This window comes from Mirounga leonina, unplaced genomic scaffold, assembly GCF_011800145.1.
Source record: "Mirounga leonina isolate KUSES-001 unplaced genomic scaffold, KU_Mleo_1.0 Mir_125, whole genome shotgun sequence".
In the NCBI taxonomy this organism is placed as follows: domain Eukaryota; kingdom Metazoa; phylum Chordata; class Mammalia; order Carnivora; family Phocidae; genus Mirounga; species Mirounga leonina.
In genome coordinates this window covers 56,590,285-56,615,332 of record NW_023270305.1, presented here as the reverse complement: position 1 = coordinate 56,615,332, position 25,048 = coordinate 56,590,285, and the positions used below count along the sequence as shown (strand labels likewise).

At 38.5% G+C, this 25,048-nt stretch overlaps 1 protein-coding gene across 6 annotated transcripts in view; it reads left to right on the top strand.

Annotated features, from left to right (window-relative positions):
* The window catches only part of CCDC85A (coiled-coil domain containing 85A), a 199,427-nt gene that overhangs the window by 153,359 nt on the left and 21,020 nt on the right, over positions 1-25,048 (top strand). For 5 of the 6 annotated variants that reach the window (XM_035001512.1, XM_035001508.1, XM_035001513.1 and 2 more), the window contains exon 3: positions 8,132-8,208. The exons of the other annotated variant lie outside the window; for it this stretch is intronic. In XM_035001512.1, the coding sequence (XP_034857403.1) occupies positions 8,132-8,208 (77 nt within the window). The remainder of the gene's footprint in view (positions 1-8,131; positions 8,209-25,048) is intronic. 6 annotated transcript variants of the gene reach the window in all.

The following is a 25,048-nucleotide window of genomic DNA, read 5'->3' as shown; positions in this document are numbered from 1 at the left end:
AGGTTGGCACAGAGGGAAGGGTCTGAGAAGAGTAAAATTAGCCCCATAGCTAATGGACTGGAACAAGACCTGACATCATTTTTTATTTATTTAGGACAATTAAATTTCCCATTTAAAGAAAAAAATCCTGTTTCTGCCCATGAATAAGGCAGTCGGAGTTAAATATCCAGGCAAATCTGAAAATGCTGATCCAACAAGATTTTTTTAATAAGAAAGGCATCAAATTATAGTGAGAAATGTAATCACTTATATTTCTGGAGCTAATATGAATTCTAAGTAGGAGGCTGCTCTGTGCTTGCCTGAGGAAGAAAGAGAAACACTTCTAGTCAGAACAGTAATAATTTCTTTAAAAACACAGTTCTGAAGTAATTTCCTTAAGAATGTGCAAAAGCCTGTGGATGGTGGGATTAATTTGGAACTAATGCAAGCAGTGTCTTTAGAAGTTGGGGTTTATCGAAGAGATTGCCTCCAGACTTAAATCACATGGTCATTGGTCTCTCTCTGGCTCAGGGGGCTAACTCTGAGGGAGCCACCGAAAAGCTTCCATCTATAAACCCATGGCCGCAAAAGTCTTCCAAGTGCTTTTCTTCCTGTGTGCTCTTCCAAATGCTGTAATTTGTCTTAGAATGGACCATTACTAGATTTTATTTTCTGCCCTGAAATTTTGGAGACCCAATGGTACTTCATCTAATCAAAACCACTCAGAAGTTTTTCAAACCTTAGACAGTAGCAACTACCAACAATAAACCTTTTATGTACAATAATCAGAGTAATTTGTGGGTGATTTCAAGGGTGGGTGTTCCCTTACGAAGAGAAAAACGCTGCTTTAGAAAGCAGGGGGAAGTGAGAGGGCTTAACGTTTTGAGCAGATTATTTTCAAACTAGCAGAGGAAACAGTCCAGCTACCTTGTATGATCGAAGACATTTCAGGTAAAATGAAGTGAAATCAAGTCCCGGATGTTGTCCAAGGAAAATATCAAGGTTTTTTTTTTTTTTATGCTATGTTAATCACCATACATTATATCATTAGTTTTTGATGCCGTGTTCCATGATTCATTGTTTGCGTATAACACCCAGTGCTCCGTGCAGAACGTGCCCTCTTTAATACCCATCACCAGGCTAACCCATTCCCCCATTCCCCTCCCCTCTAGAACCCTCAGTTTGTTTCTTAGAGTCCAAAGTCTCTCATGGTTCGTCTCCCCCTCCGATTTCACCCATTTTTCCCTTCCTGCTTTTTTTTTTTTTTTTTAACATATAATGTATTATTTGTTTCAGAGGTACAGGTCTGTGATTCAACAGTCTTCCACAATTCACAGCACTCACCATAGCACATACCCTCCCCAATGTCTATCACCCAGCCACCCCATCCCTCCCAACCCCCACCACTCCAGCAACCCTGTTTGTTTCCTAAGATTGAGAATTCCTCATATCAGTGAGGTCATATGATGCATGTCTTTCTCTGATTGACTTATTTTGCTCAGCATAATACTCTCTAGTTCCATCCACGTCGTTGCAAATGGCAAGATTTCATTCCTTTTGATGGCTGCATAATATTCCATCGTAGATATACACACATCTTCTTTATCCATTCATCTGTCGATGGACATCTTGGCTTTTTCCACAGTTTGGCTATTGTGGACATTGCTGCTATAAACATCAGGGTGAACGTACCCCTTCGGATCCCTCCATTTGTATCTTTGGGGTAAATACGAAGTAGTGCAATTGCTGGGTCGTATGGTAGCTCAATTTTCAATTTTATGATGAATCTCCATACTGTTTTCCAGAGTGGTTGCACAAGCTTGCATTACCACCAACAGTGTAGGAGGGTTCCCCTTTCTCCGCATCCCCGCCAACATCTGTCATTTCCTGACTTGTTAATTTTAGCCATTCTGACTGGTGTGAGGTGGTATCTCATTGAGGTTTTGATTTGGAGTTCCCTGATGCTGAGCAATGTTGAGCACTTTTTCATGTGTCTGTTGGCCATTTGGATGTCTTCTTTGGAAAAATGTCTGTTCATGTCTTCTGCCCATTTCTTGATTGGATCATTTGTTCTTTGGGTGTTGAGTTTAAGAAGTTCTTTATAGATTTTAGATACTAGCCCTTTGTCTGATATGTCATTTGCAAATATCTTCTCCCATTCTGTCAGTTGTCTTTTGGTTTTGTTGACTGTTTCTTTTGCTGTGCAAAAGCTTTTTACCTTGATGACGTCCCAAGAGTTCATTTTTGCCCTTGCTTCCCTTGCCTTTGGCAATGTTTCTAGGAAGAAGTTGCTGCAGCTGAGGTTGAAGAGGTTGCTGCCTATGTTCTCCTTTAAGATTTGGATGGACTCCTGTCTCACATTGAGGTCTTCCAACCATTTGGAGTCTATTTTTGTGTGTGATGTAAGGAAAAGGTCCAGTTTCATTCTTCTGCATGTGGCTATCCAATTTTCCCAACACCATTTGTTGAAGAGACTGTCTTTTTTCCATTGGACATTCTTTCCTGCTTTGTCAAAGATTAATTGACCATAGAGTTGAGGGTCCACTTCTGGGCTCTCTATTCTGTTCCATTGATCTATGTGTCTGTTTTTGTGCCAGTACCATACTGTCTTGATGATGACAGCTTTGTAATAGAGCTGGAAGTCCGGAATTGTGATGCCACCGGCTTGGCTTTTCTTTTTCAACATGCCTCTGGCTATTCGGGGTCTTTTCTGGTTCCATACAAATTTTAGGATTATTTGTTCCATTTCTTTGAAAAAAGTGGATGGTATTTTGATGGGGATTGCAATGAATGTGTAGATTGCTCTAGGTAGCATTGACATCTTCACAATATTTGTTCTTCCAATCCATGAGCACGGAACGTTTTTCCATTTCTTTGTGTCTTCCTCAGTTTCTTTCATGAGTATTTTATAGTTTTCTGAGTACAGATCCTTTGCCTCTTTGGTTAGATTTATTCCTGGGTATCTTATGGTTTTGGGTGCCATTGTAAATGGGATTGACTCCTTAATTTCTCTTTCTTCTGTCTTGTTGTTGGTGTATAGGAATGCCACCAATTTCTGTGCATTGATTTTATATCCTGCCACTTTACTGAATTCCTGTATGAGTTCTAGCAGTTTTGGGGTGGAGTCTTTTGAGTTTTCCACATAAAGTATCATGTCATCTGCAAAGAGTGAGAGTTTGACTTCCTCTTTGCCGATTTGGATGCTTTTTATTTCTTTTTGTTATCTGGTTGCTGTGGCTAAGACTTCTAATACTATGTTGCATAGCAGTTGTGATAGTGGACATCCCTCAAGTTATTTTAAGTAAAGATCTATCTAGAATATCTAAAATCAGGAAGAAGGAAGAACTTGGAATTTATGTAAGAAGTTTGCTATCACTCAATAATACTCAAGATGGCAGTCACTGTGATGTCCCAGCAATGAAACAAAATCTTCTGAATGTATTTAATCTCCAGTGTTAGAGGCCAAGTTTATTACCCTCTGGGTTTTATTCTCTCATCTGCCTAATGAGTCAGGAGATCAAGGATAGGCTGAACTAGGAAACCTCTAAGGTACATCCCAGTTCTAAAATTGGCACCATTTAGAAGGTACGAACTTAATGGAATTCTTGTGACTATTGAATGTTTCTTAGACTTGTCTTATTGGGAAAGGTGCTGTGGACTTTTACATGTAGGTTCAAAGAAAAGTAAGATACATGGCAATAAGTTGTTTCTGATTTGAAAATACATCCACGATTTACCCGGAGAACATCTTGACAATGTCACTGGATTTTCACATCGGTATTGTTTGCTTAACCTTGCTTAGTTTCTAGTGGGTGGATATCCTTGGTTTCCCATGGTGGAAAAGAAAATACCTTTTGGGGATGTTAAAAGCAAATCACCATCTGCATAACTGGGTTTGGATGTTGGCTTTTCATACCCTGGATTGTGGGAAGCAGCGTGGCCTTTCCTCCTCCTCCCCAGTATGTCCCTTTCTCCTCCTTGGTGTGCCTCCTTTCCCTCTTCCCTGTTTACACCAGGATCACTCTTGGCTTCTGGTCCTTGTTCATCCTGTGGCTATGCTTTCATCTCTCTGGCCTGTCAAACTTCTGTTGATCCGTGAAGCTCAAGTTTCTCTTTCCTGAGAACTGCCACCAATATTGATCTTTCTGGGCTCATGTTTCGCATGATTTCACACTAAATTTCACATTACCTTACCATTTCCTTTATTTTCCCTTCTTCCCTCCCCACAGCCAGTTATATACTTCTGAAAGAACGGGTCCTTCTGGAACACATTGTAGATCTATGTAGATCTAGTATAGCCTAGTGTTTGGCTGTTTTTCAGGAGCTTCATTCTCAGAGTTCTGAAAGCCAAAATGACATTCTGAAATTGAAGTTTTTTTTGTTTTTTTTGTTTTTAAAGATTTTATTTATTTATTTGAGAGAGAGAGAATGAGAGAGAGCACATGAGAGGGGGGAGGGTCAGAGGGAGAAGCAGACTCCCCGCCGAGCAGGGAGCCTGATGCGGGACTCAATCCAGGGACTCCAGGATCATGACCTGAGCCGAAGGCAGCCGCCCAACCAACTGAGCCACCCAGGCGCCCCTGAAATTGAAGTTTTAACAGCGGTCACCATGAGCACAGCATAATGTAGAGTGTTGTGGAATCGCCATGTAGTCACCTGAAACGAATACAACATTGTACTTCAACTGTACCTCAGTTAAGAAAAGAATGCCAGTGTTTGTCAGATACTTCTCTTAGGTTAATGCACACCGGCAGCCCTCATCCCTTGTGTGTAATGGAAAACCTGCTTATTTTATAGTTGACACCACTTTGGAAGTCCCTTGAATGAGGAAGAAAAGGGAAGAAGCAGCCTGGGGAAGGGGTTGTACCAACATGGCCAAATATGTTATAGCATAAAAGGGGCTCCTTTTCTTCCTTACAAGAAAATTATTCCAGTGTTTTATCCAGTATTCAGCTAGGACTGGGATATACATTGTGGTGCATTTTTAAAGTATGGATCTTCGAGGTGCCTGGGTGGCTCAGTCAGGTAAGCGTCTGCCTTCAGCTCAGGTCATGACCTCAGGGTCCTGGGATAGAGCCCCAAGTTGGGCTCCCTACTCATCAGGGAGTCTGCTTCTCCCCTCTCCCTCTGTGCAAACCCGCTCCTGCTCGCTCTCTCTCAATAAATAAAATCTTTAAACATAAATAAGTACATAAAAGTATGGAGTTTCTTTTTTTTTTTTTTTTTTAAGATTTTATTTATTTATTCACGAGAGACAGAGAGAGAGGCAGAGGGAGAAGCAGGCTCCCAAGGAGCAGAGAGCCCAATGCGGGACTCTATCCCAGGACCCTGGGATCATGACCTGAGCCGAAGGCAGACGCTTAACCATCTGAGCCACCCAGGCACCCAAGTATGGAGTTTCTTATACTTTATCCTATTATGTCTTATTTTAAAATGGTTACATATTTTCTATCCCATTATTAGCTCTGTACTAGTAGTCAGGCTTGGCTAGCCTATGGAGGAGTCACAAATCTCACAGTTCTAAAAGCTTAACAAAATGTTTCTTGTTCTTTCCTGTCACAGGGGAAGGATTGGGTAGTTTCTTCAATGGTTTTTTTATAAAGGGACTTGAGGACCCAGTGTATTCCAGAAAAACGTTTGCATACTTCACTCCCATTAAGGAATTGTATAATCAGGTTCTTGATGAATAAAAGAACTAACAGCATGAATTCTCTTATTTATGCATGCGCATCACCTATTCTTCCTGTTCTCCCCAGCCCCATCCCCTGAGGAGTTTTTCATTGTGGTATTGTTCACTGTTAAGTAATAATTGCAACAGAGACAGCCTGAAACAATAGGACCTTCTGGAACACAGAACATGGGCATGTAATCCTAAAGCAGAATTTGTTTTCTGAGAAATCTAAGTCTTGCAGTAACTCGCCTTCTCTTCATCTCAACCCTAGAATAGTGCCCGACACAAACCAGTGACACAATATGTGTTGAATGAATGAACTCAAAACTCTCCTTTGCTTTGCCTTTATCTTGTAAAGCTAATCTCTAAAAATTATTTTACCAATCTAAAATGTTTCCTATCTTTTTCTGTCCCAGCCTGTATTTGCAGTGAATGCTTGGAAACAAAGATATGGACTTCATCTATTTTAACTTGACATTAAAAATTGGACTTAAGGCATGTTTTCCAAATTCAGGAATTTACCCTCTTTTTTTGAACTGACATGCTAGGTCTTTCATAATATAGGTTGACGCTTAATGAAACCATCGAATATGTAAACTGAAAAAACTTTAAAAAGAAGTAGATTAAAGTGACTGAAGATAGTTACTGAATTAAAATCCATTCAGTGACATTTTCAAATGTCACCCAAAGCACTCTGTGTAGAGTCATTTGAGCTGCTTTAAGTATCACGGCTTTGAGGATAGTGCAGTCTAGGGACAATAAAGATAAGGTATAAATTATGAACAAAGGAGAAAAGAATTATATACTTTTCCTTGGTGTAAGTAGAACATTTCTGAGCAACTTTTCACTTGGATGGCCCTTATCAAGTGGTTGTTTTTCTAGAGTAGAGAGGGGCTTGCAAAACTGTAAATCAGGCAATTTACATTCATATTTTGACGATCTGCAAATCACTTATTCATTTGCTAGAGTAAAGCAGATTCATAAAATCAATATGTTATTCATTTATGCTTCTTTTTTTTTTGCCATTTGGAAGAGTCCGTAAAGCAAACTCTTAACATTTCATTGAGCTAAAAAATGAGAGCCTATTTCTAGGAACTGTCTTCAGTTTTCTTTACGTTGTGTTTCTGTCTTGTATGAGGGATGCTCAAAACTAAGTCTTGCCCACTGGTGTGAGATCGGTGGGTGGTTATATTAACGTCAGTGATGGGGACTTTATGCAAACATTTGTGAAAAAACCGGCAGGCTGTAAACCCATCAGGGATGAGCTTAATTGTTATATTTGCAAATTAAGGACTGAAGTTTCTTATTTATTTTAAGAAAATAAAACACTATCTTACTGCTTTGAAGGTCACAAAAATGGAATTGAGTTCATATAACCAATTTCCATATAAAAATTATAAAGTAGAGTTTCCAGGATGAATTTCAGCTCAAGGTATTAATTTGCATCAATATCCATTCAAATTGTTAGGGACGCCAAATATTTACCATTTAAATGCGCTACCATCTTGGTCTTGCTTCTTGCTATTTTATGTTTCTGAAGCTGAAGAACATGCGCTGAGGTTTAATATTAACTATGCTGCTCTAAGATTAACTATGGAAATATGCTGGAGGAATTCTATTGTCATGTACATTTTACTATACCTGAAGTATGTTTGTTCTTGGGCAATGAATCAATGGCAACTATGTTGCTATGTGATGCAGGTGAATATTTTTGCTTTAATGAAGAGTTCTTGTCAGATTGTTTCTCAAAGTGAAACTCTTCTTTAGAGAACTTCAGAGTTCATATGGAACAGACTCTCAGCGTAATGGTGATTGTCACCAGGTAGCACACTCCTGAGCTCCTGAAGAAATGAAAACAAGAATGAGTTTTAAAGTCAGCCCCTGGCTTACCTAAAGATTTGGGAAAAACTTGGGTCTGTGTCACATTCAGCCAAAATCAAAGTCAAAATTTAGCCTCCCCTCCACTTAGCCCTTTGGTAGCTGTTCTCTGGATTGCAGACATAATATCTGGAGACTGGGGAAAAGAATGAATGTTGCATTTAAGACTTGAAGTATTTTTTTGGGAAAACTAAGGGAGCTGGATATTGAAAATATTTTAATTTTCTATTTTTAATATGACTTTGTAATTTATTTTGATTATAATTAACATTACAAAAAGTCTTATGTGGGGACAGCTCCTTGAAAGCTCAAAATGCCCAGAATAAGTAGAAAAGGGAGTAAGTGTCTTCAAGATGTCTGACCTTCTGAGGGCGGCATGGTGTAGGAAACCCTACGACCTCACCCCCAATAAATTCCTCTAATTGTCTTTAACATGGTACAATTGTTCAAAGTGCTTGTGGTTTCAATGGCTTTTGTTACTTTTTTTTTTTTAAATAACTACGTTGTCACTACCTGATTTGAATAAATCGAACCAGAAATATCCTGACAGTGCACTAAACAAGACCTGTGTGTATAATGTGAGTTCTTTCTTTTTAATTTTAGAATCAACCTTGTCCTATGTTAGGCAGCTGGAGGCAAGAGTAAGACAGCTGGAGGAAGAAAATCGCATGCTGCCCCAGGTGGGTGACTTCCAGAAGCTCATAGCTAGTCAGTGTCATTGGAGTTGTAGCATTTTTATCTGGAATTTAAAGTCTCAATTACATTTCTCCTGTAAATGATAGAAATCATTTTGTAAATAGTCATTCATCAATGTAGAGTGTGATTGCTTTCCATAATGACCATCATATTATCTGGGTTCTTAAGTGTGATACCACAGGATGCAGATGTCTGAAATAAGAATGCAATGTAACTTTGAAAGGAAGAAGACAAGAGAAAGAGAAAAATGAAGAGAAAGAAAAAATACTTTGCTAGTACTACTCCTATACATCATGCATGTAGTTGGCGAATATAGGGAAGGGACTCTTATTTAAATAAAAATTTTGCTAATTTATGGGCTCAGGGAAGCTGTAGGTAGTTTGAAGATTTCATATGTTACAGAAATTAGTACTTGCTAAAATTCTTTGTGATCGAATTGAACTCTTTCAGTGCAACAAAGCCATGACAGTAACTAACAGCTTTACCGTGGGGCTTAACTTCTTTTCCCTGGTGAATCTAAAGTGGCACTTTTTCTGGGATTTAATGCCTCACCATATATTTTACTTAAAATATTATTTCTATGGGCTGAACGATCTTGATGAGAATGATGTTGGCTGAGGTGGTGGTTCTCAGGGAATGTTTTGTTGAGGAGTTGAACAAATCTTCGAGGTTGGTTTCCTTTACAGACATGGAGGTAGTATTTTAATATTTTATGAGCGGAGTTTTCTAAGCATTTAGTCACTAGTGTTCTTTATACATTCAGGTGATTATTTCTGTTTCCTAAGTGACTAAGGGAAAATCCACCCCTAAAAAAACTAAGCAAACAGTAGTTTAAATGGGAAGACAAAGACTGGTTATAATTCAGGGGAAAACACATAAATATGAACACTTTGCAAAGATATTTTAGGTCTTTTAAACCTCATTTTGTTTTCAAACTACGTTTGCTCATTAATGATGATTTGGTCTGTCAGGTACTGCATCTCAGAATGCCTTTCTCTTTCTCTCATTGGCCAGCCATCTGGCTGAAAATCATGAGAGTCAATGAAATGAATCTACTTCTTTCCCTTCTCAAACTATGCATATGTCAATACTCATGTTGACAGAAGGGATTATTTGCATCATAAAATAAGATGCTGCTGGCAGCGTTTTCTCTTTGCTCTTCTATACTTTCCATTTTTAAAATTTTCTTTGCCATTTGTCCTTTTATATGGGATTCACATTACGACTGTGCCAGGACCCTTGACTGAAAACATCTAACTTCTTTGCGTTCCAAGAAACCTAAAAATATAATCCGGTTATTGTGAATATTCTATATGACTATACCATCTCTGGGGCAACTGGGAATGTAAATGAAAAGAGAAAAAAAAGAGATCAGTTTCTTAGTTTCCCTCTGAGTGGGAATTGAGGCTCATGTCAAACATTGAAATGCTAGCATGGATACTATGTTATTTAAAAAGAGGCACACCAAATATGGAAATGATTACAGGATTGATTTTTAAAAATCTGTAGAAGTGTTAGAAGTCTTGAAGAGAAATCAGAGGAGTCTTCAACTGTACTTGATACATCAAGTGTTGCATATTTAAATACAGAGTGCTTGCACAGTCGAGAAGTAGAAGAGATTAAACAACTTTTCAGACTAAAGTCTGAAAACATATGTTTTTAAAGGCATTGCTATTTTCTATCAAAGAAGGTTTTCTTTCTCCACAAGAAAAGCCTAGGAAGGATCATGTTTTACTGAATCTTAAGATGTTATTGATGTGGAATGGACCATTATCATATGTAGCACTAAGAATGAAAAAAGATGTTGTCGATTATACCATGTCGGATTCTTGCTGATTTCAGAGATGTTAAAATGGAAAAACAGTGCTTTAGAATTAAACAGCTTTTTTTTTTTTTTAAAGATTTTATTTATTTGAGAGAGAGAGAATGAAAGACAGAGAGCATGAGAGGGAGGAGGGTCAGAGGGAGAAGCAGACTCCCTGCCGAGCAGGGAGCCCGATGCGGGACTCGATCCCGGGACTCCAGGATCATGACCTGAGCCGAAGGCAGTTGCTTAACCAACTGAGCCACCCAGGTGCCCAGAATTAAACAGCTTTTTACATGTCCAGGGTACTTTAGTGAAAAGAAAATCCATTGTTTGAAATATGCTGTTGGACATATATGCAAAGAATACAATAGATCTCAGTTCAAAAACAATATTGTGTTAAATTTCTGTATTGGAGAGTGTTGCCTTCATTTATAGCTTAAGATATATATGATAGGACCACCAATTGCAAGTACTTGTATAAATACAACTGAAATGAACAGACAATAGACGAGATCTGAGGATGGAAAGCAATAAGTGAATCTCAAGGCAGTGAGAATCCTGTAAAGGGAATACTTGTGGAAGGCTGAGATTTGGACTGGATAACACAAAGGCGTATGTGACTTATTCTTGGATGTTATTGGTACTATTACCAATAATTACGTGCTTTCCCTGCATAAACTATTTCTGACTGCATGATATTAGCTGATTTACAAGGTCAATTCAATGTGACTAGCTGACATCTCTGCATAAATTAGTCTCAATATCTGAACACTTGATTTTCCCATTGTAGGAACTTGCTCACTGTGCTTTGATTAAAAGGTATTCTGTTTTACTTCCAAGTTTATAAAAATATATCCTCTTAACTAGATAAACAGGAAAGAAGAATATAGTTGGCAATTGGAATTCCAAGTATATTGGATATCTTTTGTGGCTGTGGCCAGGTTCTTTGCTGATAGTTTAGCATTTAGCCTAATTATGTAAAGCATTTTCCTGGAGGAAGAAATCTCCTTTATGCTTACTTTTATACTTTATGTAAAATTGTGTATAATGAACTGAGAGTCCCAACTTTGTCCCAGCAATACATATTTAAAAGTAAACGAGATTAGTGTAGTAAGTGCTTGTGGATTTCTCTCTGGTTAGATTCAAAGGCTTCAATTTCTTAGTTTAAAAATGACAAGGTTCCTCCTAGCCTCTTGTTGGCCTAAGTATAAATAAAGTGTAAAGTACAGTTTTACATCCAGGTGAAGTTACCAAGTCCCAGAATAAAAGGTTTTTTATTCAAAAACATAGAAAAAGGCAGTGAAGATTGAGTCCGTTCTATCCAGTGGTACAGGAGGTGTGGTTGGAATATCAGCGTGGAGCCCATGTGAGCATGTAGCTCTTTGCTCTGCCATAATTTCTACAATATCTCACAAGAATCACTGAGCAGTACTTTAAATCCAGTTTGTGAACACAATATTTCAAAAGAATCCTAAAGTAATAACAGAAAATGCAGTATTATTTGCTATGTTATTACTTGAAAAGAAAATGTCTTTATTTATATATTTGATAGGAAGACAGCATGAGATCTACCTTCTTACCAGATTTTCAAGTGCATAACAATTATTGTTATTTATAGGCATGGTGTACATTTGATCTCTAGAACTCCATTCATTTTGCATATCTGAAATTTTGTACATGGTGATTAGCAACACCCCATCTCCCCTTCCCCTCAGCCTCTGACAACCACCATTCTAGTCTTTGCTCCTATGAGTTTATTTTAGATACCTCATGTAAGTGGAATCATGTGGTATTTGTCCTTTTGTGACTGGCTTATTTCACTTGGCATATTACCAAGTGATCATTACCGTATGATCCAGCAATCCTACTTCTGGATATTTACCCAAAAGAATTGAAATCAGGATCTCAAAGAAATATTAGCAATCCTGTGTTCATTGCAGCTCTGTTCACAATAGCCAAGATGTGGAAGCAACCTAAATGCCCATCAAGAGATGAATGGATAAAGAAAATGTGGCATATACATATAATGGAATATTATTCAGCCTTAAAAAAGAAGGAAATCTTGCAATATGTGACAACATGGGCAAATCTTAAAAATGCTTTTTGGAAAGTTGCTACAAATGATCATTAAAGATCCCCTTTAATGAATTTAGAATTTAGGATATTCTTCCTTGAACACATAAACTAATGTGCACATTTTTTTTTTTTTCTGATTACATACAAAAATATTTCATAGGATTGCAACAAACCTCTCATATTACACAGAATGCTAAAAGTGCTCAGACTGGTCTGTCAGCTCTGCTGTGTACATATTTAATAGGATAGGAATCCTAAATGAAGATTGTATGTGAATTAAATGTAGCCACTGTATATGAAGTTTTACTAATTTTTAAATCTAATGAGGTGGAGTCGCCCACAATGACATAAACAGACATTTTTGATAAAAGACCCAATATGGTATAAAGTAGTTGCAAGGAGTTTTATATCAAACTTAAAAGGAATGTACCTATTTTGTGTATAGACATTTATACATAAACACAAACTTTCTGTGGGTAAAGAATCCTAGATTTTCAAAGCTGGATAGAACCTCACATATCACATTGGACAACCCCATTTTCTAAGGCCCACAAGATTCACAGAATGTTAGAAGTAGAGTCCTAGTCAGACAGCTAATGAAGGATGGACCCAGGCTAAGATGTAGGCCTATTCAGTGTTCTTCTAGCAAATGTATAGCACCTCTTTTAATCATTTCATACTATTTATCTCATTCAGTGTAAGTAAACTGCTGAATCTGTTTTTATCTTATTGTCAAATTCTTTTTTTTTAAACATTTATTTTAATTAACATTGGATTTGCTTAGCCCTCTAAGATTTATCAGATTTAGAGTAAATATTCATTTTTCTTAAAGCCATAGATGGTATCTATCACAAATGAAAAAAAATTACATTGTATAGAGCCTTCTCCCTGACACATTTCCAAAATACTTCAGAATCCTGGTTTAGTACAAACATACACACCATACATATCTGCATGAGAAATTCATACTGAACAGAATGTGGTCAGAGAGGGTCTTTCTGTCCAGAGTGAATTAGAGGTAGGTGGTGGCTAGGAGAACAAATAGTTATAGTAGTGGTTTTTAAGGTACCCATGAAATTTGTTATTTTAGCCCAAATTTAAAAATCTTGCTTGGATCTCTCAACTCCTCCCATGATCCTTTTCTTGATGGTCACAAGGATTTTTAATCCAGACTTCTCCACAATGTTTATGTGCTATATCTGCAATGAAGTCTACTCAGCCAGAAAATATCTTAAAGTAGATGATCAGAACACTTAGCTGATGATTTTATTATAAATAATACTGTCTTTTGAAGAAATCAGTCACTATTCCAACATCACCGTGAGGGAAAAACTATTTTTTTAAAACTCTTCTCACCTATTTTGTGTCGAGTTTGGGGTTTGCATCAAGAGGAGACCAGAAATAAGCAGTTTGCTCTGATTCCAAAGTCAGTTAAGTACATTTGTTAAAAGTCCTACTGGGAAATCGGTTCCCCCTCATCAAATGCTTCTGCACCAGCATCTGCCCAGAAAGCACTCTGTGTCCTTTGTGCTCCAGAGTCCCTCTCCAAAACAAACCACCCACCTCTTGAGACTAACTTTTGAGAGATTTGTTAGAATCCGTAAAGCTGCCCCGATCTGCCCCATGTCCTATGCCTGCCCATGTTGCTGTGGGTTGAGCAAATGTGTTTGAAAGGTGGCAACTCGGATCGCCACTGTGTGGGCTCCTTTCAGCAAGTGTTTCTATTTCTGTTGTGTTAGCACACACAGAGGAGTCTAATTTTAGGAATGGAAATGAAAAATCTTCCTCTCGTGTAATTTGGTTCCAGCGTGGCCTCACAATGCAGTGCTTTGGGAAGGAGGCAGGGCCGTTTCCAGGGCAGTTTCTGAACAAAGGAAAGGAACCTGTCGCCATTGCCAAGAATGCTGAGGCGGGTACATGGGCTCTAAAGAAATTGAGCTTGTCACTTCCATGGCAACACACCCCGGGTCCAGCATCACATCTCTGAAAAGACCCCTCACGTGTGTACCTATGCGGATTACCAGTGTCCCGGACAGAAATGAGAAGATTCTTTCTGACACCTAGATTTCCCTCATGTGCTTCTCCTTTCTTTGCCGTGGAGAGCCTTATTTTGTTGCTTTTTCTCTTTTTCATATTTTCTGACTTTTTCAAGTCATTTTTGTCTTACAGGGCCATAAATATCTGGCTTTTCTAGGGTTTGGAATTGCTCTGGAAAAAAAAAAATCAGCCACTGTTGTACAAAAAACAGGCACAGAGTAATGCTTTACAGGATGCTTAAAGTAAGTGGTGCTAGTCTTCAATTGTTAATGCTTGGAAATTACCCTTCTGGCATTCCTGAAGAGTAATTGGATAGCAACTCTATGTGGTGCAACCAGAGTAGAATCTGGATGCTACTGATAGAAGAAATTCGTTAAATCCATTAAGGGCTGGTTGCTGCTAGAATCTTATTTGGGGGAAAAAAAAATGGACTCCACCAGAGGAATAATGCTTGTGGGTTGCCATTTTCTCTAAGTCACCATGATTTATATAATTAAAGAAAAGAAAAAAAGCTTTTATGTAGAGTTCAATAGAGTTTTCAGAGGACAGATGGGAGCTGCCCAAGTGGTGTGGGTGTATTGGAACAAAAGAGACAAATAGATATGGAAAATAAATTTATGGGGGGGAAAGTCATGTTGGAAAACTTGAATAAATGGTGACTGGATTAAGGGAAAAGCTAAAATGTATTAGCGAAAATACTGGAGAGTGAAATTCATGGGGGAAAAAATCAAAAATCAACATGGATGCTTTCACAGTGAGGGGACAGTTGACATTCTTCTTTGCCCCACCCCATGCTCGAGGGTTCTTGTTTGAGAATCTTTCATTCTTTTTTTTTTTTTTAACTATTTTTTTTTTAAGATTTTATTTATTTATTTGAGAGAGAGAATGAGATAGAGCATGAGATGGGGGAGGGTCAGAGGGAGAAGCAGACTCCCTGCTGAGCAGGGAGCCCGATGCGGGACTCGATCAAGGGACTGAAGTCTTCATTCTAATGAGAGAAAATAGATGAACTAGAAATGCAACAGAAAATACAGCTATACCATTTACTAAACTTATTAAGAGAATTATTGAATTTAAAAGGCACTCAATTATTAGGGACTGTGGTATCCATTCTTATTTAATAGGACTGCCTTTTTCTATCTGTACTGGCATGATAATAATTCTACCACTAGGGTATATTTAAAAAATGTTTTTTTATTTGGAGTAGCCATAAAAATAGCACCTTGGTTTCCTGCCCTTGGCAGAATTTGTCACACAAAAAAATGATAGGACTCGCTCAGCAAAAATTTTTGCTGTGTAGTAATATCAACTAGGATCATAGATATTTGAATGAGAAGCAACATGGAGGACTATTTGGGGAAAACTCGAGATGGAACTGTAAGAGAAATTAATGTTGCCTTGGAGAAATGACTTTATACTCTTTTTAATTTTTTTATCCAAAGTAAAGTGAAAAATCAAAAAAGATGAAACAGTCTTTCCTTTTGTCATTGTGTAAGGAAACAGTCTCATAGAAAACAATAGAAAAGATTGTGTAATGTTTGATATGGGAATTAAATTAGTTAAATGTAAATACTGTTGAGATATGGATATATATAATTAAAAAACAGTAAACTGTAAAAAGTTGGGTCTAATAAAAGCTTGTAAAGATGGGAAGATTACCGCTTGAGAAGCCTCACTTTGCTTTCCATTTCTTACTGGAGGTCATCACCTCTCTGCTGTGAAAGAGGCACCCAATCCACCCTGTCCTCCTCTCTGATTCAGACCTTTCCTACAGTGGGGTTCAGGCATTTCTCATTTAAAAATCTCTACTTCTAGTTGTTTGGTTTTTTGTTTTGTTTTGTTTTGTTTTGTTTTGCTGTGGCCTGAGCAAAGTGATCAGTCATACTTCTAACACATTAAAAATTAAAGTTGGTGCCTCTTAATATCTTATAAAAACAAAGTAGACAAATATAAATGTAATACAGGCAATGTCTGTGTTGCCTAAATATAATCACTGTAATAGAGACAAATAATGGGGTTCTTTGACACAATAAAACAGTTTAAGTAAATAAATTTCTAAGTGATTGGAGATTTCCTAAATTATATTTAAGCTAGCATTGTGTGAAAAATAAGCAAAACATAACTGAGTTAATTTTAGAAAGCTGAGACATAGTCAACAGTGATTTGGGACCCTTAGTTACCAAGTAATTAAAGGAGTCCCTGTGAATATGCTAGAACAGAGAATAGAAATTACAAGAGCTAGGATTTAGCCTAATTAGCTGTTGGATCAAGATGATGGGTCTTAACCTTTGTGAACTTGTTATGCTTTGAGTAACAAAGAGAATAGTTGTAGGTGATATGGAAGGTTCTGCTCAGCTCTGCAAATCCATGAATCTCTATCCAGAGAAAGTTTGTGTTTATGTATAATGTATATACAAAATGGGCATGTCCTTTTTATTTTGATATTAAATTCCTTAAAACTACAACTTTATGCCATACTAGGTCTTTTATTTACAGGGGCATATTTATGTCATTGTGGGTTATTCTACCTCATTGGGTTCTAAAGTTAATCAAATTTCACCAGATAGCTGTTTAAGTAAAAGTTAAGGGTACATATCTGTGAGGCTCATGTCACATTTATATGCGTATAGACGGGCTCACATACCAGTCTGAGTAATGTTATGTGTATTTTGAGAGATAATGTGCATTAATGTCCCTTAATGTTCATTTTTATTCTTTTTCTAATCCCTCCATAATGAACATAAAGGCACTGGTTTTCTCTAAGAGTATACGTATTTAAAAATAAATAAGATGAGTATGTAAATGATTATTGATTCCTCTCTGGTCAGGAACAAAGGTGTCTTTGTCTTCATTTGGTTAGTGTGGTCCCTTCTAGCCCTGAACATTCTGAGCTCAAGGATTAAAAAAAAAGAAGAAGAAAAAAGTGTTGTGTCTAAGTCCTAGAACGAAGGGGTCTTTAGTCGAGAACAGCTAGAGACATGCAGGGAATTAGTTAGTGCTACTAGTGGGAAAGAGGAGCTCAGAGGAGGTATGGCTGGAACATGAGTCATCACCAGAGAGCACAGTGATTTTTTTGCCGTGCTCCCTGTGGTATCCTGCGAGCATTGTGGAGCTGTACTTTAAATCCAGTGTGTGAGCACAACACTTCAAAGAGAGCCCAAAAGTATGAATTCTCTTATTAGGTATTATTTACGTATTAGCTGTCATTACGTGAGAAGGAGCTACCTTTTTTTTTTTTTTTTTAAAGATTTTATTTATTTGACAGAGAGAGAGAGCGCTCACAAGCGGGGGTGGGAGGAGGTTGGGGTGGGCAGTGGGAGAGGGAGAAGCAGGCTCCCAGCCGAGCAGGGAGCCCGATGCAGGGCTCGACCCTGGGATCATGACCTGAGCAGAAGGCAGACGCTTAACTGACTGAGCCACCCGGGCTCCCCAGGAGCTACCTTTTAAAAGTTGGCACAAATGATAGTGAAAGATCACCTGAACTTAGAATATTCTTTCCTGAGCACATAAACTAATGTAAACATTTTTTTTTTAAATCACATTTAAAAATATTTTAAAGGATTTCATAGGATAAATGGAGACCTGGCATTTCAGAGAGAATTTTTTTAAATGATGATGAAAGAGTATACCGATATAGGAAATGTTTAAAATTTAACTTTTATTTACCTGCAACTTATATGGAAACCATCTGTAGTCCTTATTTTAAAATATAACATAATTGTCAGGAATCCAATTCAGAGATAAGCCAAAAGAAATTACTGTGAAAAAGAGATGACAAAAACCTGATATAACATACATTATTTTTTTCTGGTGTGATAGACTGAGAAGAATGACAAGACGGCTTGCATATGAATCAAAGTCTGCTAGACAAGGGATACACAGAAGGAACAATGTCCAGAGGAAAAAAAAATCTTTTTCAAAGGATAGCTGATGTATTGGAGTCATTCTGGACACTAAAGCATCTGAAGTAAGAGCTAGCAATCAGTGGACTGGGCCTTCCTTCAGATTTTCTCTTTGACACAGAGCATGAAAGAGAAATCATCAGGGGTACACCGTAAGACAATGATCCGTGTTGCCTTTACAGTTCACATGGAGCTCTTATGGATTATCTTTCAGACTGTGTGCCATCGAGCCCACATAACCAGGTAGCATGTTATCCTATGAAGCTAATTAAAGCACGTGTAGAGAAGCAGTATGAAGAGAGCATAGGAAATAAATCACGGGCTTCCCCTCAATTGTTGTAAGTCTGAAGGGCCTTTGGTGGCTAGGTAAATAAGTCTTAGAAGAGGACTTGGGGTTTACTCTAGAAATTCTACAAAGAAGTTCCTACATCAGTAAGCAGTGGAGTGTTTTGAAAAACAACCCGCCCACATTTGTAGAGGTGGCATCCCTGAAAGTAATAGAACAGTTTTCTGTTTCCTTGGGCCACACCAGCACAGATTGGGGTCGGACAGATGGAGCCCTAGCTCTCTCGGCTTACCTTCAAGTGGACGGGTTTTCACCTGTCCCCTTAAGTCTGCTCCTGACTTTGTTACTGGCCGCTACAGTGATGTCCTGGCCATTTCCCTGAATCCTATGATCGGGGCTCCCAACATTCTCTGGGCTGAAAAAATCCCCCCACTCCTGCTTGGGGTCTACCTTGTTCCAGATCCAAAGCCTATGGGACAAGTACTCCTTCCCACAGGTTCTTGTGGTAAGCCCAGAAATGGAGGTGGGGAAGAAGACTTAGTGTTGGCGAAGAGTCAATCTATTCAAAAAATGTTCCTCTCTTTTCAAAGTACTCCATTATTCTTCATTCAGGTGTCTCTCTCTGGTCTCATCCTTTCCTTTGGAGAACTTCTTGTCCTCAGGTTTCAGTACCTCCCCAAAATTGACTCAACTGGGATATTTGTGATTTCAGGAGTGCCCTAGTCAAGGCATGTAAATAATCAAGCCTTCTTTCAGAATTTTTATCTTCTTTGAGATTTTTCTAACTTTCATAATCTAGGTTAGTTGAGTAGAAGCAGTTTTTGAATTAATATTTCTTAAAAAGAAAAAAAAATTAAGCACAACAAGGAGACAACTAACCACCTTGCTTAAAACCCTTGGACTAATTATTTTGCTAGTTTTATTAATGTAGCTACAGTTTATTAGGAAAAAGATTGCATGTCGAAATGTAAGGATCAAAGAGAAATGTAAATCTGACTCAAATGTAGTGTAACAAATTTGGTACTCTCTCTTTTTTTTTGACCTAAAATGCCTCTTACTTGCATCAGAACAACATGCAATGCAGAAGTTCTAATGTTTGACAGATAACAAATAACTAATAAACCCAGGACCAGATGGGAGCCATCCTGGACTTACATAAAAGCTGGCTCTAAGAAAGGGAGGATTTTTGATAGCCAGGATATTTCAGCTGTTTTTGACACCCAAGGCAGGTGTATCTTAATGTCAAAAAGGCAATTTCTTTATTGAAACATTTTCATATGCAAGAAAATTTAATGTCCATAACTCCAGAAATCTCATACAAGAAAAACATAAAATACTCAAATAAATGACAACTCCAGCAAACTTAATCACAAATGAATTGTGTGGGAATGATAGGTCTTTATCCTTTTGGATGGCAAGCATGTATTGAGAGCCAGAAGTTAACAGAAGCTACAGTTCGAATTTGACATCTTTTTCACAAAGAGTTTTAGACAAAGGGAGCTTCTGCAACTTTGCATTTTAAAATTTGTTGTTTTGTTTGGAACTAGCCCCATTCACTTTCCATTCCCTGTTTCTATCCCACTTGTATTTTAACACATGAGTCCTTAGCCAGCAAAACTCAGACACTTTTGTCAGTAAGTTCTGCAAATGATACAGTAGTTGGTGATGGCAGCTCAGGTTCTTTGCCAGTAGAAAAGGACTTTGGAGAGGTCGATTTAAGACAGGACCCTCTAAATGCTCACTTGTGAAGAGGGTAGGCATGTGGCCTCACGGGCATTCATTTAATTGAAGAGGACTCTCTTGGTTAGGGAACCAGTTCCACTGAGCCTTTGACACTGGAGAACGAGATTAAGATGGACATGAGGGCAGGTAAGAGCAGTAGCCTCTCCAGTGGTTTTCACTCAAAACAAGTACCCTGCTCATGATCTTGATATTGACAGAGTTCTTCAGAATCAGTCATGAGAGAGTCATTAGACAGCTCTCAATTCTGGGTGGTTTCTCAGGGCTGTAAATGATGCTATAGTAACTTACGAATCAATAGAACTTTGGTCTTTAAGCCTAGAAAATGTCCACTGTTGCTATCACATTGATTTTTAGTACTTTATCACCTTATTAAATTATGCTTTTAATTTTAGGTATATCTTTTATGTTCATTCTGTTTGAAGGCATCAATCCTGTTGGTCTTCAGTATTCAGAATCTTAAGTCTTTAGGGCCCAGGGAGAGACGCTGTAGGTCATGAAAAGGATAGTGCCCGATTCTTTTATTTTTACAAGTTCTTAAATGATGGGGCTGCAGCCTGAAATGGACCGTTCTCCCTGTGAGAAACAAAGCTTAGGCCACAGCAAAATGGCTGATTTACAAGAATCCTGTAACCCTTGCAGTTGAGTCAGCCTCAGGGTGCAGACAGCACACAGGATGGGGCTGGTTGAGTCGCCCGTTCCACCTTAGAGTTTTGTTGCTGTCACAAGCCCTAGAACCACATCCTGATTATCAGCTGAGGTCCTGTATATTGGAGCAACACTGAGGCCATCTTGATGCTGTCCCATCCTGACCCTGGCCCCTATGATGATCTCTGTTTTGCAGGTGAGAGAATGTTAACTCATGGGCAGAGGCAAGGTTTGTGCCCAGATTTTCTGTTACCACTAGTCTAGCATTCTTCCCGTTTTGCTGAAACCTGTTGCATGGCAAGTGTGTTTCTTTTGAAGCAAGATAGTGGTGAAAACACCACCAACCACCACCACGATCTCCACCATCACCATCCAGAGCTCTGGTGTAGCATCCTTGGGGTCTGAATTGGGAATTAACCAAGAAACCCAGTGAGTTGTTAGTCCATCTGTTTTACTAGTCACTGAGAGACTTCATTGCTCTGATAATGATTCTCTCAGGATGGGAGATTTTCTCATTCTTTTATTATTCTTAAGGACATGTCTAGCCCCTAGATAACTGATTAGTCAGGAAAGAATATTTGTCTACTTAATACTTACCACTTCTGTTTCAATTATAGTTTCTTTGTAAGCCACTTACCTCCTTCTCCAAAAAATTCCCAGACTATTCCAGTCTATCATAATGTTCTTATCCCCTCAACCAGGGCTTGGAACCTTTTAAATAAAGGGCCAGATAGTAAATATTTTCAAAGTTGTGAGCCATATGGTGTTTTTCAACTACTCCTGTCTGCCATCATGGCACTAGAACAGCTGAAAACAGAATATCTAAATGAACAGCTGTGGCTGTGTTCTAACAAAACTACTTATAAAACAGGTGAAAGGGTCTGGATTTAACTCCGACAGTAGTTTGCTGACCCCTATGTTGCCCTGAAATCATTTGTCAATTTCTTGGGTTATCTCTTAATATCATTTTTTAATTGGTCCCTCATATTGTTATATACATTTTCATTTGTGCATAAATAATTTATTATATACAAAAACTTTTCCCAGTAAGTATTATTTATATTTTTATTGGCTTAACTTCCTTTGTCCTGTCATTCCCAAACCTGCCCTCAGTTATCAATATGTGGGATTTGAAAAGCACTGTGAGTGAACCAGAGGAGTAGTTGGGAAGAGGCAAAGCTATTCTTTCCAACAAACCACTTAGTTTTGGGGGGAAAATTTGTTGGAGATCAAGATGTTTGCATTTGACCTGAAAAGGCACGTCCTCCCCTACAGGACAGTTGTTGTGTTACTAATGGATAGGAAGTTTGTACTTTTCCAAAACCCATATGTCTGGTGATTGAAGGTGTACGTTAGTGAGTGATTATATTGCTTTTGTGTCCTTGCACATCTTAGAGAGATTGCTGGAAAGAGAACATGGGCAAGCTTGTCTTTAAAATAGATACCACATGGCTGGTAGCTTGGAAAGAACATGAAATGCTATATAGTCCTTCACAGACAAGTGAAATTCTAAATCCATGTCTCTCAGCGAATGAGGGAAACCTTTTCTGGCTTGGAAGGAGGTTGGAAACCAATTAATCTCCCTTTTTCTTTAAGTGAGGACATCACAGGGTAGAGTGAGAAATCGGGAGATCACTAGTAAGAATAAAGTGAATTCTGTATTTTTCAGGTCGTTCATATTCATATTCTCTTCTCCCATGATCTTTGTCAAATCTGTGGTTTTTAATGATGATCTATGTTATGCTTGAAAAGGACAAAAAGGAAAGGCCTTCCGTGGGCCATTCATGCAGTCTCTCTTCATGGGGATCTGCAAGGTACTTTGGAAGGAACAAAGGAGTGCAAAGGCTAGTTTGCGTCTCCATCATGTTTCCTGTGGATCAGGAGGAGACCTATAGGAGGGTGAGAAGAATCCTCACTCATCTTTTTGTCTTTGTCACAACGACTGATTGACATCAGAAGAGCCAAGGGGTGGAAAAGAGCTTAAAAAGAGCCAGATGCATTCGCAGTGCTTTCATGGCAACTGATGGCGATCTGGCAATTAGGAAACTTCTCTATAGCACTTAATGTTTTCAGAGTGCCTTGCAATCAGGTTTATTAGTCACCCTTCACAGCCGCCACATGAAGCTAATTGATAGGGCTCTCCATTTTAGCCTCTCCACTGAGGACAAGTGACTTGCTGAGGGTCAGGCAGTGAGAAGCTTACAGAGCTCATTAGTCTCCAGGTCATTTCTCTCTGGAGCTAGCGAAAGACTTTTTTTTTTTTTTTTTTTTTTTTTTTTTTAAGGCCACTCTGACTAGCTTAGGAAAACTTATTATTACTGGTTAACCTGATTGTTTTCCAGGATGATACTATTGTAAAAATTCTAACTTTTAAAAATTCCTTTTTAAAATTGGCCTTTTCTAAAGCTTTATGACATTGCTTTATAGAACTTTCCAGGAAATTTTAGCTGTGCGTTTTATGGTTCAGCCAGGTCTTTACTAGGGTACTGTTCTCAGAATTTTGGACCTAGAGACTTCAGGAGAAACGGAACATTTTAGCCAGGCAGCCTTCATTTGTGGCATTAACTGTGGTCAGGATTTGTATGTAGGGGTGAGGGAAACTGCTTTCTATCAGCTATTAATGCTATCTTTTACATTCAGAATCTCAAAGAGGCTAGACAAAAGCAGTGACCTTGCTATTTGGAATGAGAAATGTTGACTTTTATCGTTAGATCGATGCAGGGATATGCATTTAAAGATAGGTGATTAGTGGGCTTCCCCTACTTTTCTTCATATAAACAAAACAACCCCTAACAAATATGGAATGGGATTTCTGTAGATGATGGAAAGCTGATTGTTTATATTGGCCATTCTTTCCATAGTTTACCCCTCAAATATTTTTTGAGAGCACCTCTTGCATACAGATATTGCTTTAGACAATGGAGATACAGCCCTGAATTCATGCAGCTTACCTTTTAGTGGACTATTATTTTAAAAATGCTAAATATGTGATATGTGGAAGTAATAATCACTTTGAAGGAAACAAAAGCAGGGTACAGAACTGTGAGTGACTGGAGTGAAAGGGTATTTTACATGGAGTTAGAAGAAGCCTCTCTGAGGAAATGACATCTGGAGGAATCAGAAGGGGTATGGGAGAGTATCACAGGAAGTGAGAACAGCAAGGGCAAAGGCTTTCGGTGGGAGTGAACTAGGCATGTGTGAGGAGACAGTTGCAAGAAAGCTAGTGTGGCTGGAATAGAGTGTGTGAGACAGAGAATAACAGGAGGTGAGGTCGGAGACAGGCAGGTAACAGATCCTGTGGGCTTTGTTGACCAAAGTCAAGTGTTTGGGTTTGGGTCTGAGTTTGTGGAGAGCCATTGGAGGAACTGAGCAAGGGTGTGATACATTTACATTATCAGAAGGTCACTGGGAATGCTAGGTAGAGACCAGACTGAAGAAGTGAGAGGCAGGTAGGGGAGGACATAGGGACACTCATTAGGGAGCTAGATTGGTAGTAGAGGTAGTAGAGGGTAGTGGTAGCTTGAACTAAGTGGTAGAATGAAGATGTTGAGGAAGCATTGGATTCATAGGATATTTTGAAGTAGAGTTGAGAGTGCTTCATGATGGATTGGATCTGGAATATAGGGGAAAGAGGCGGCATGTGGCTTCATAGTTTGAGTACTGACAACCCCAGGAAGAACTATTTACATAGGCTGTACAGTGAGTGACAGCCCAGGGGTGGTCCAGTGTGGCAGCCCTGGGAGGAATCAAGAATGACTCCTTGGATTTTGATCTAAATAATTTTGTATGATTGGTGGTGCTGTTTATGGAGATGGGGAACACTGGGGGGAACAGGTTAGGAGGTGCAGGAAAGTCAAGTTCTGTGTTGGACATGGTACATTTGAGGTGGACATCTATGAGGAAACATCACCTGCAGAGTTAGGTATAGAGATGAAAGTCTGGGGAGAGGTCAGGGCCGGAGATACAAATTTGCAAGAATACTTGCCTATGGGACTGAATTAGAACTTCTTGTTGAATGAATGTTGAGGGGAAAAGAGGTTTATGGGCTGTGCCCTGGGACACTCTAAAATTTAAAGATTGGGAAGGAGAAAGTACCATCCAGACTGGAAGGAAAGGCTCATTCAACCTCTTTAATCTCCCAGAGTTACAGATGATTTGTGTGCTAATTCTGCAAAGTAGTTTTACCCTTTATTTTAACTCTGATGGGTCCTCAACTTACCTTTCTGAATATTATTGACTTAAATGGGCATTTATAGTTTGAATCCAAAACTGTTGCTTTTCATCATAAGTTATTTATGTCATGAGGTAGGACACACATAAACCTATTT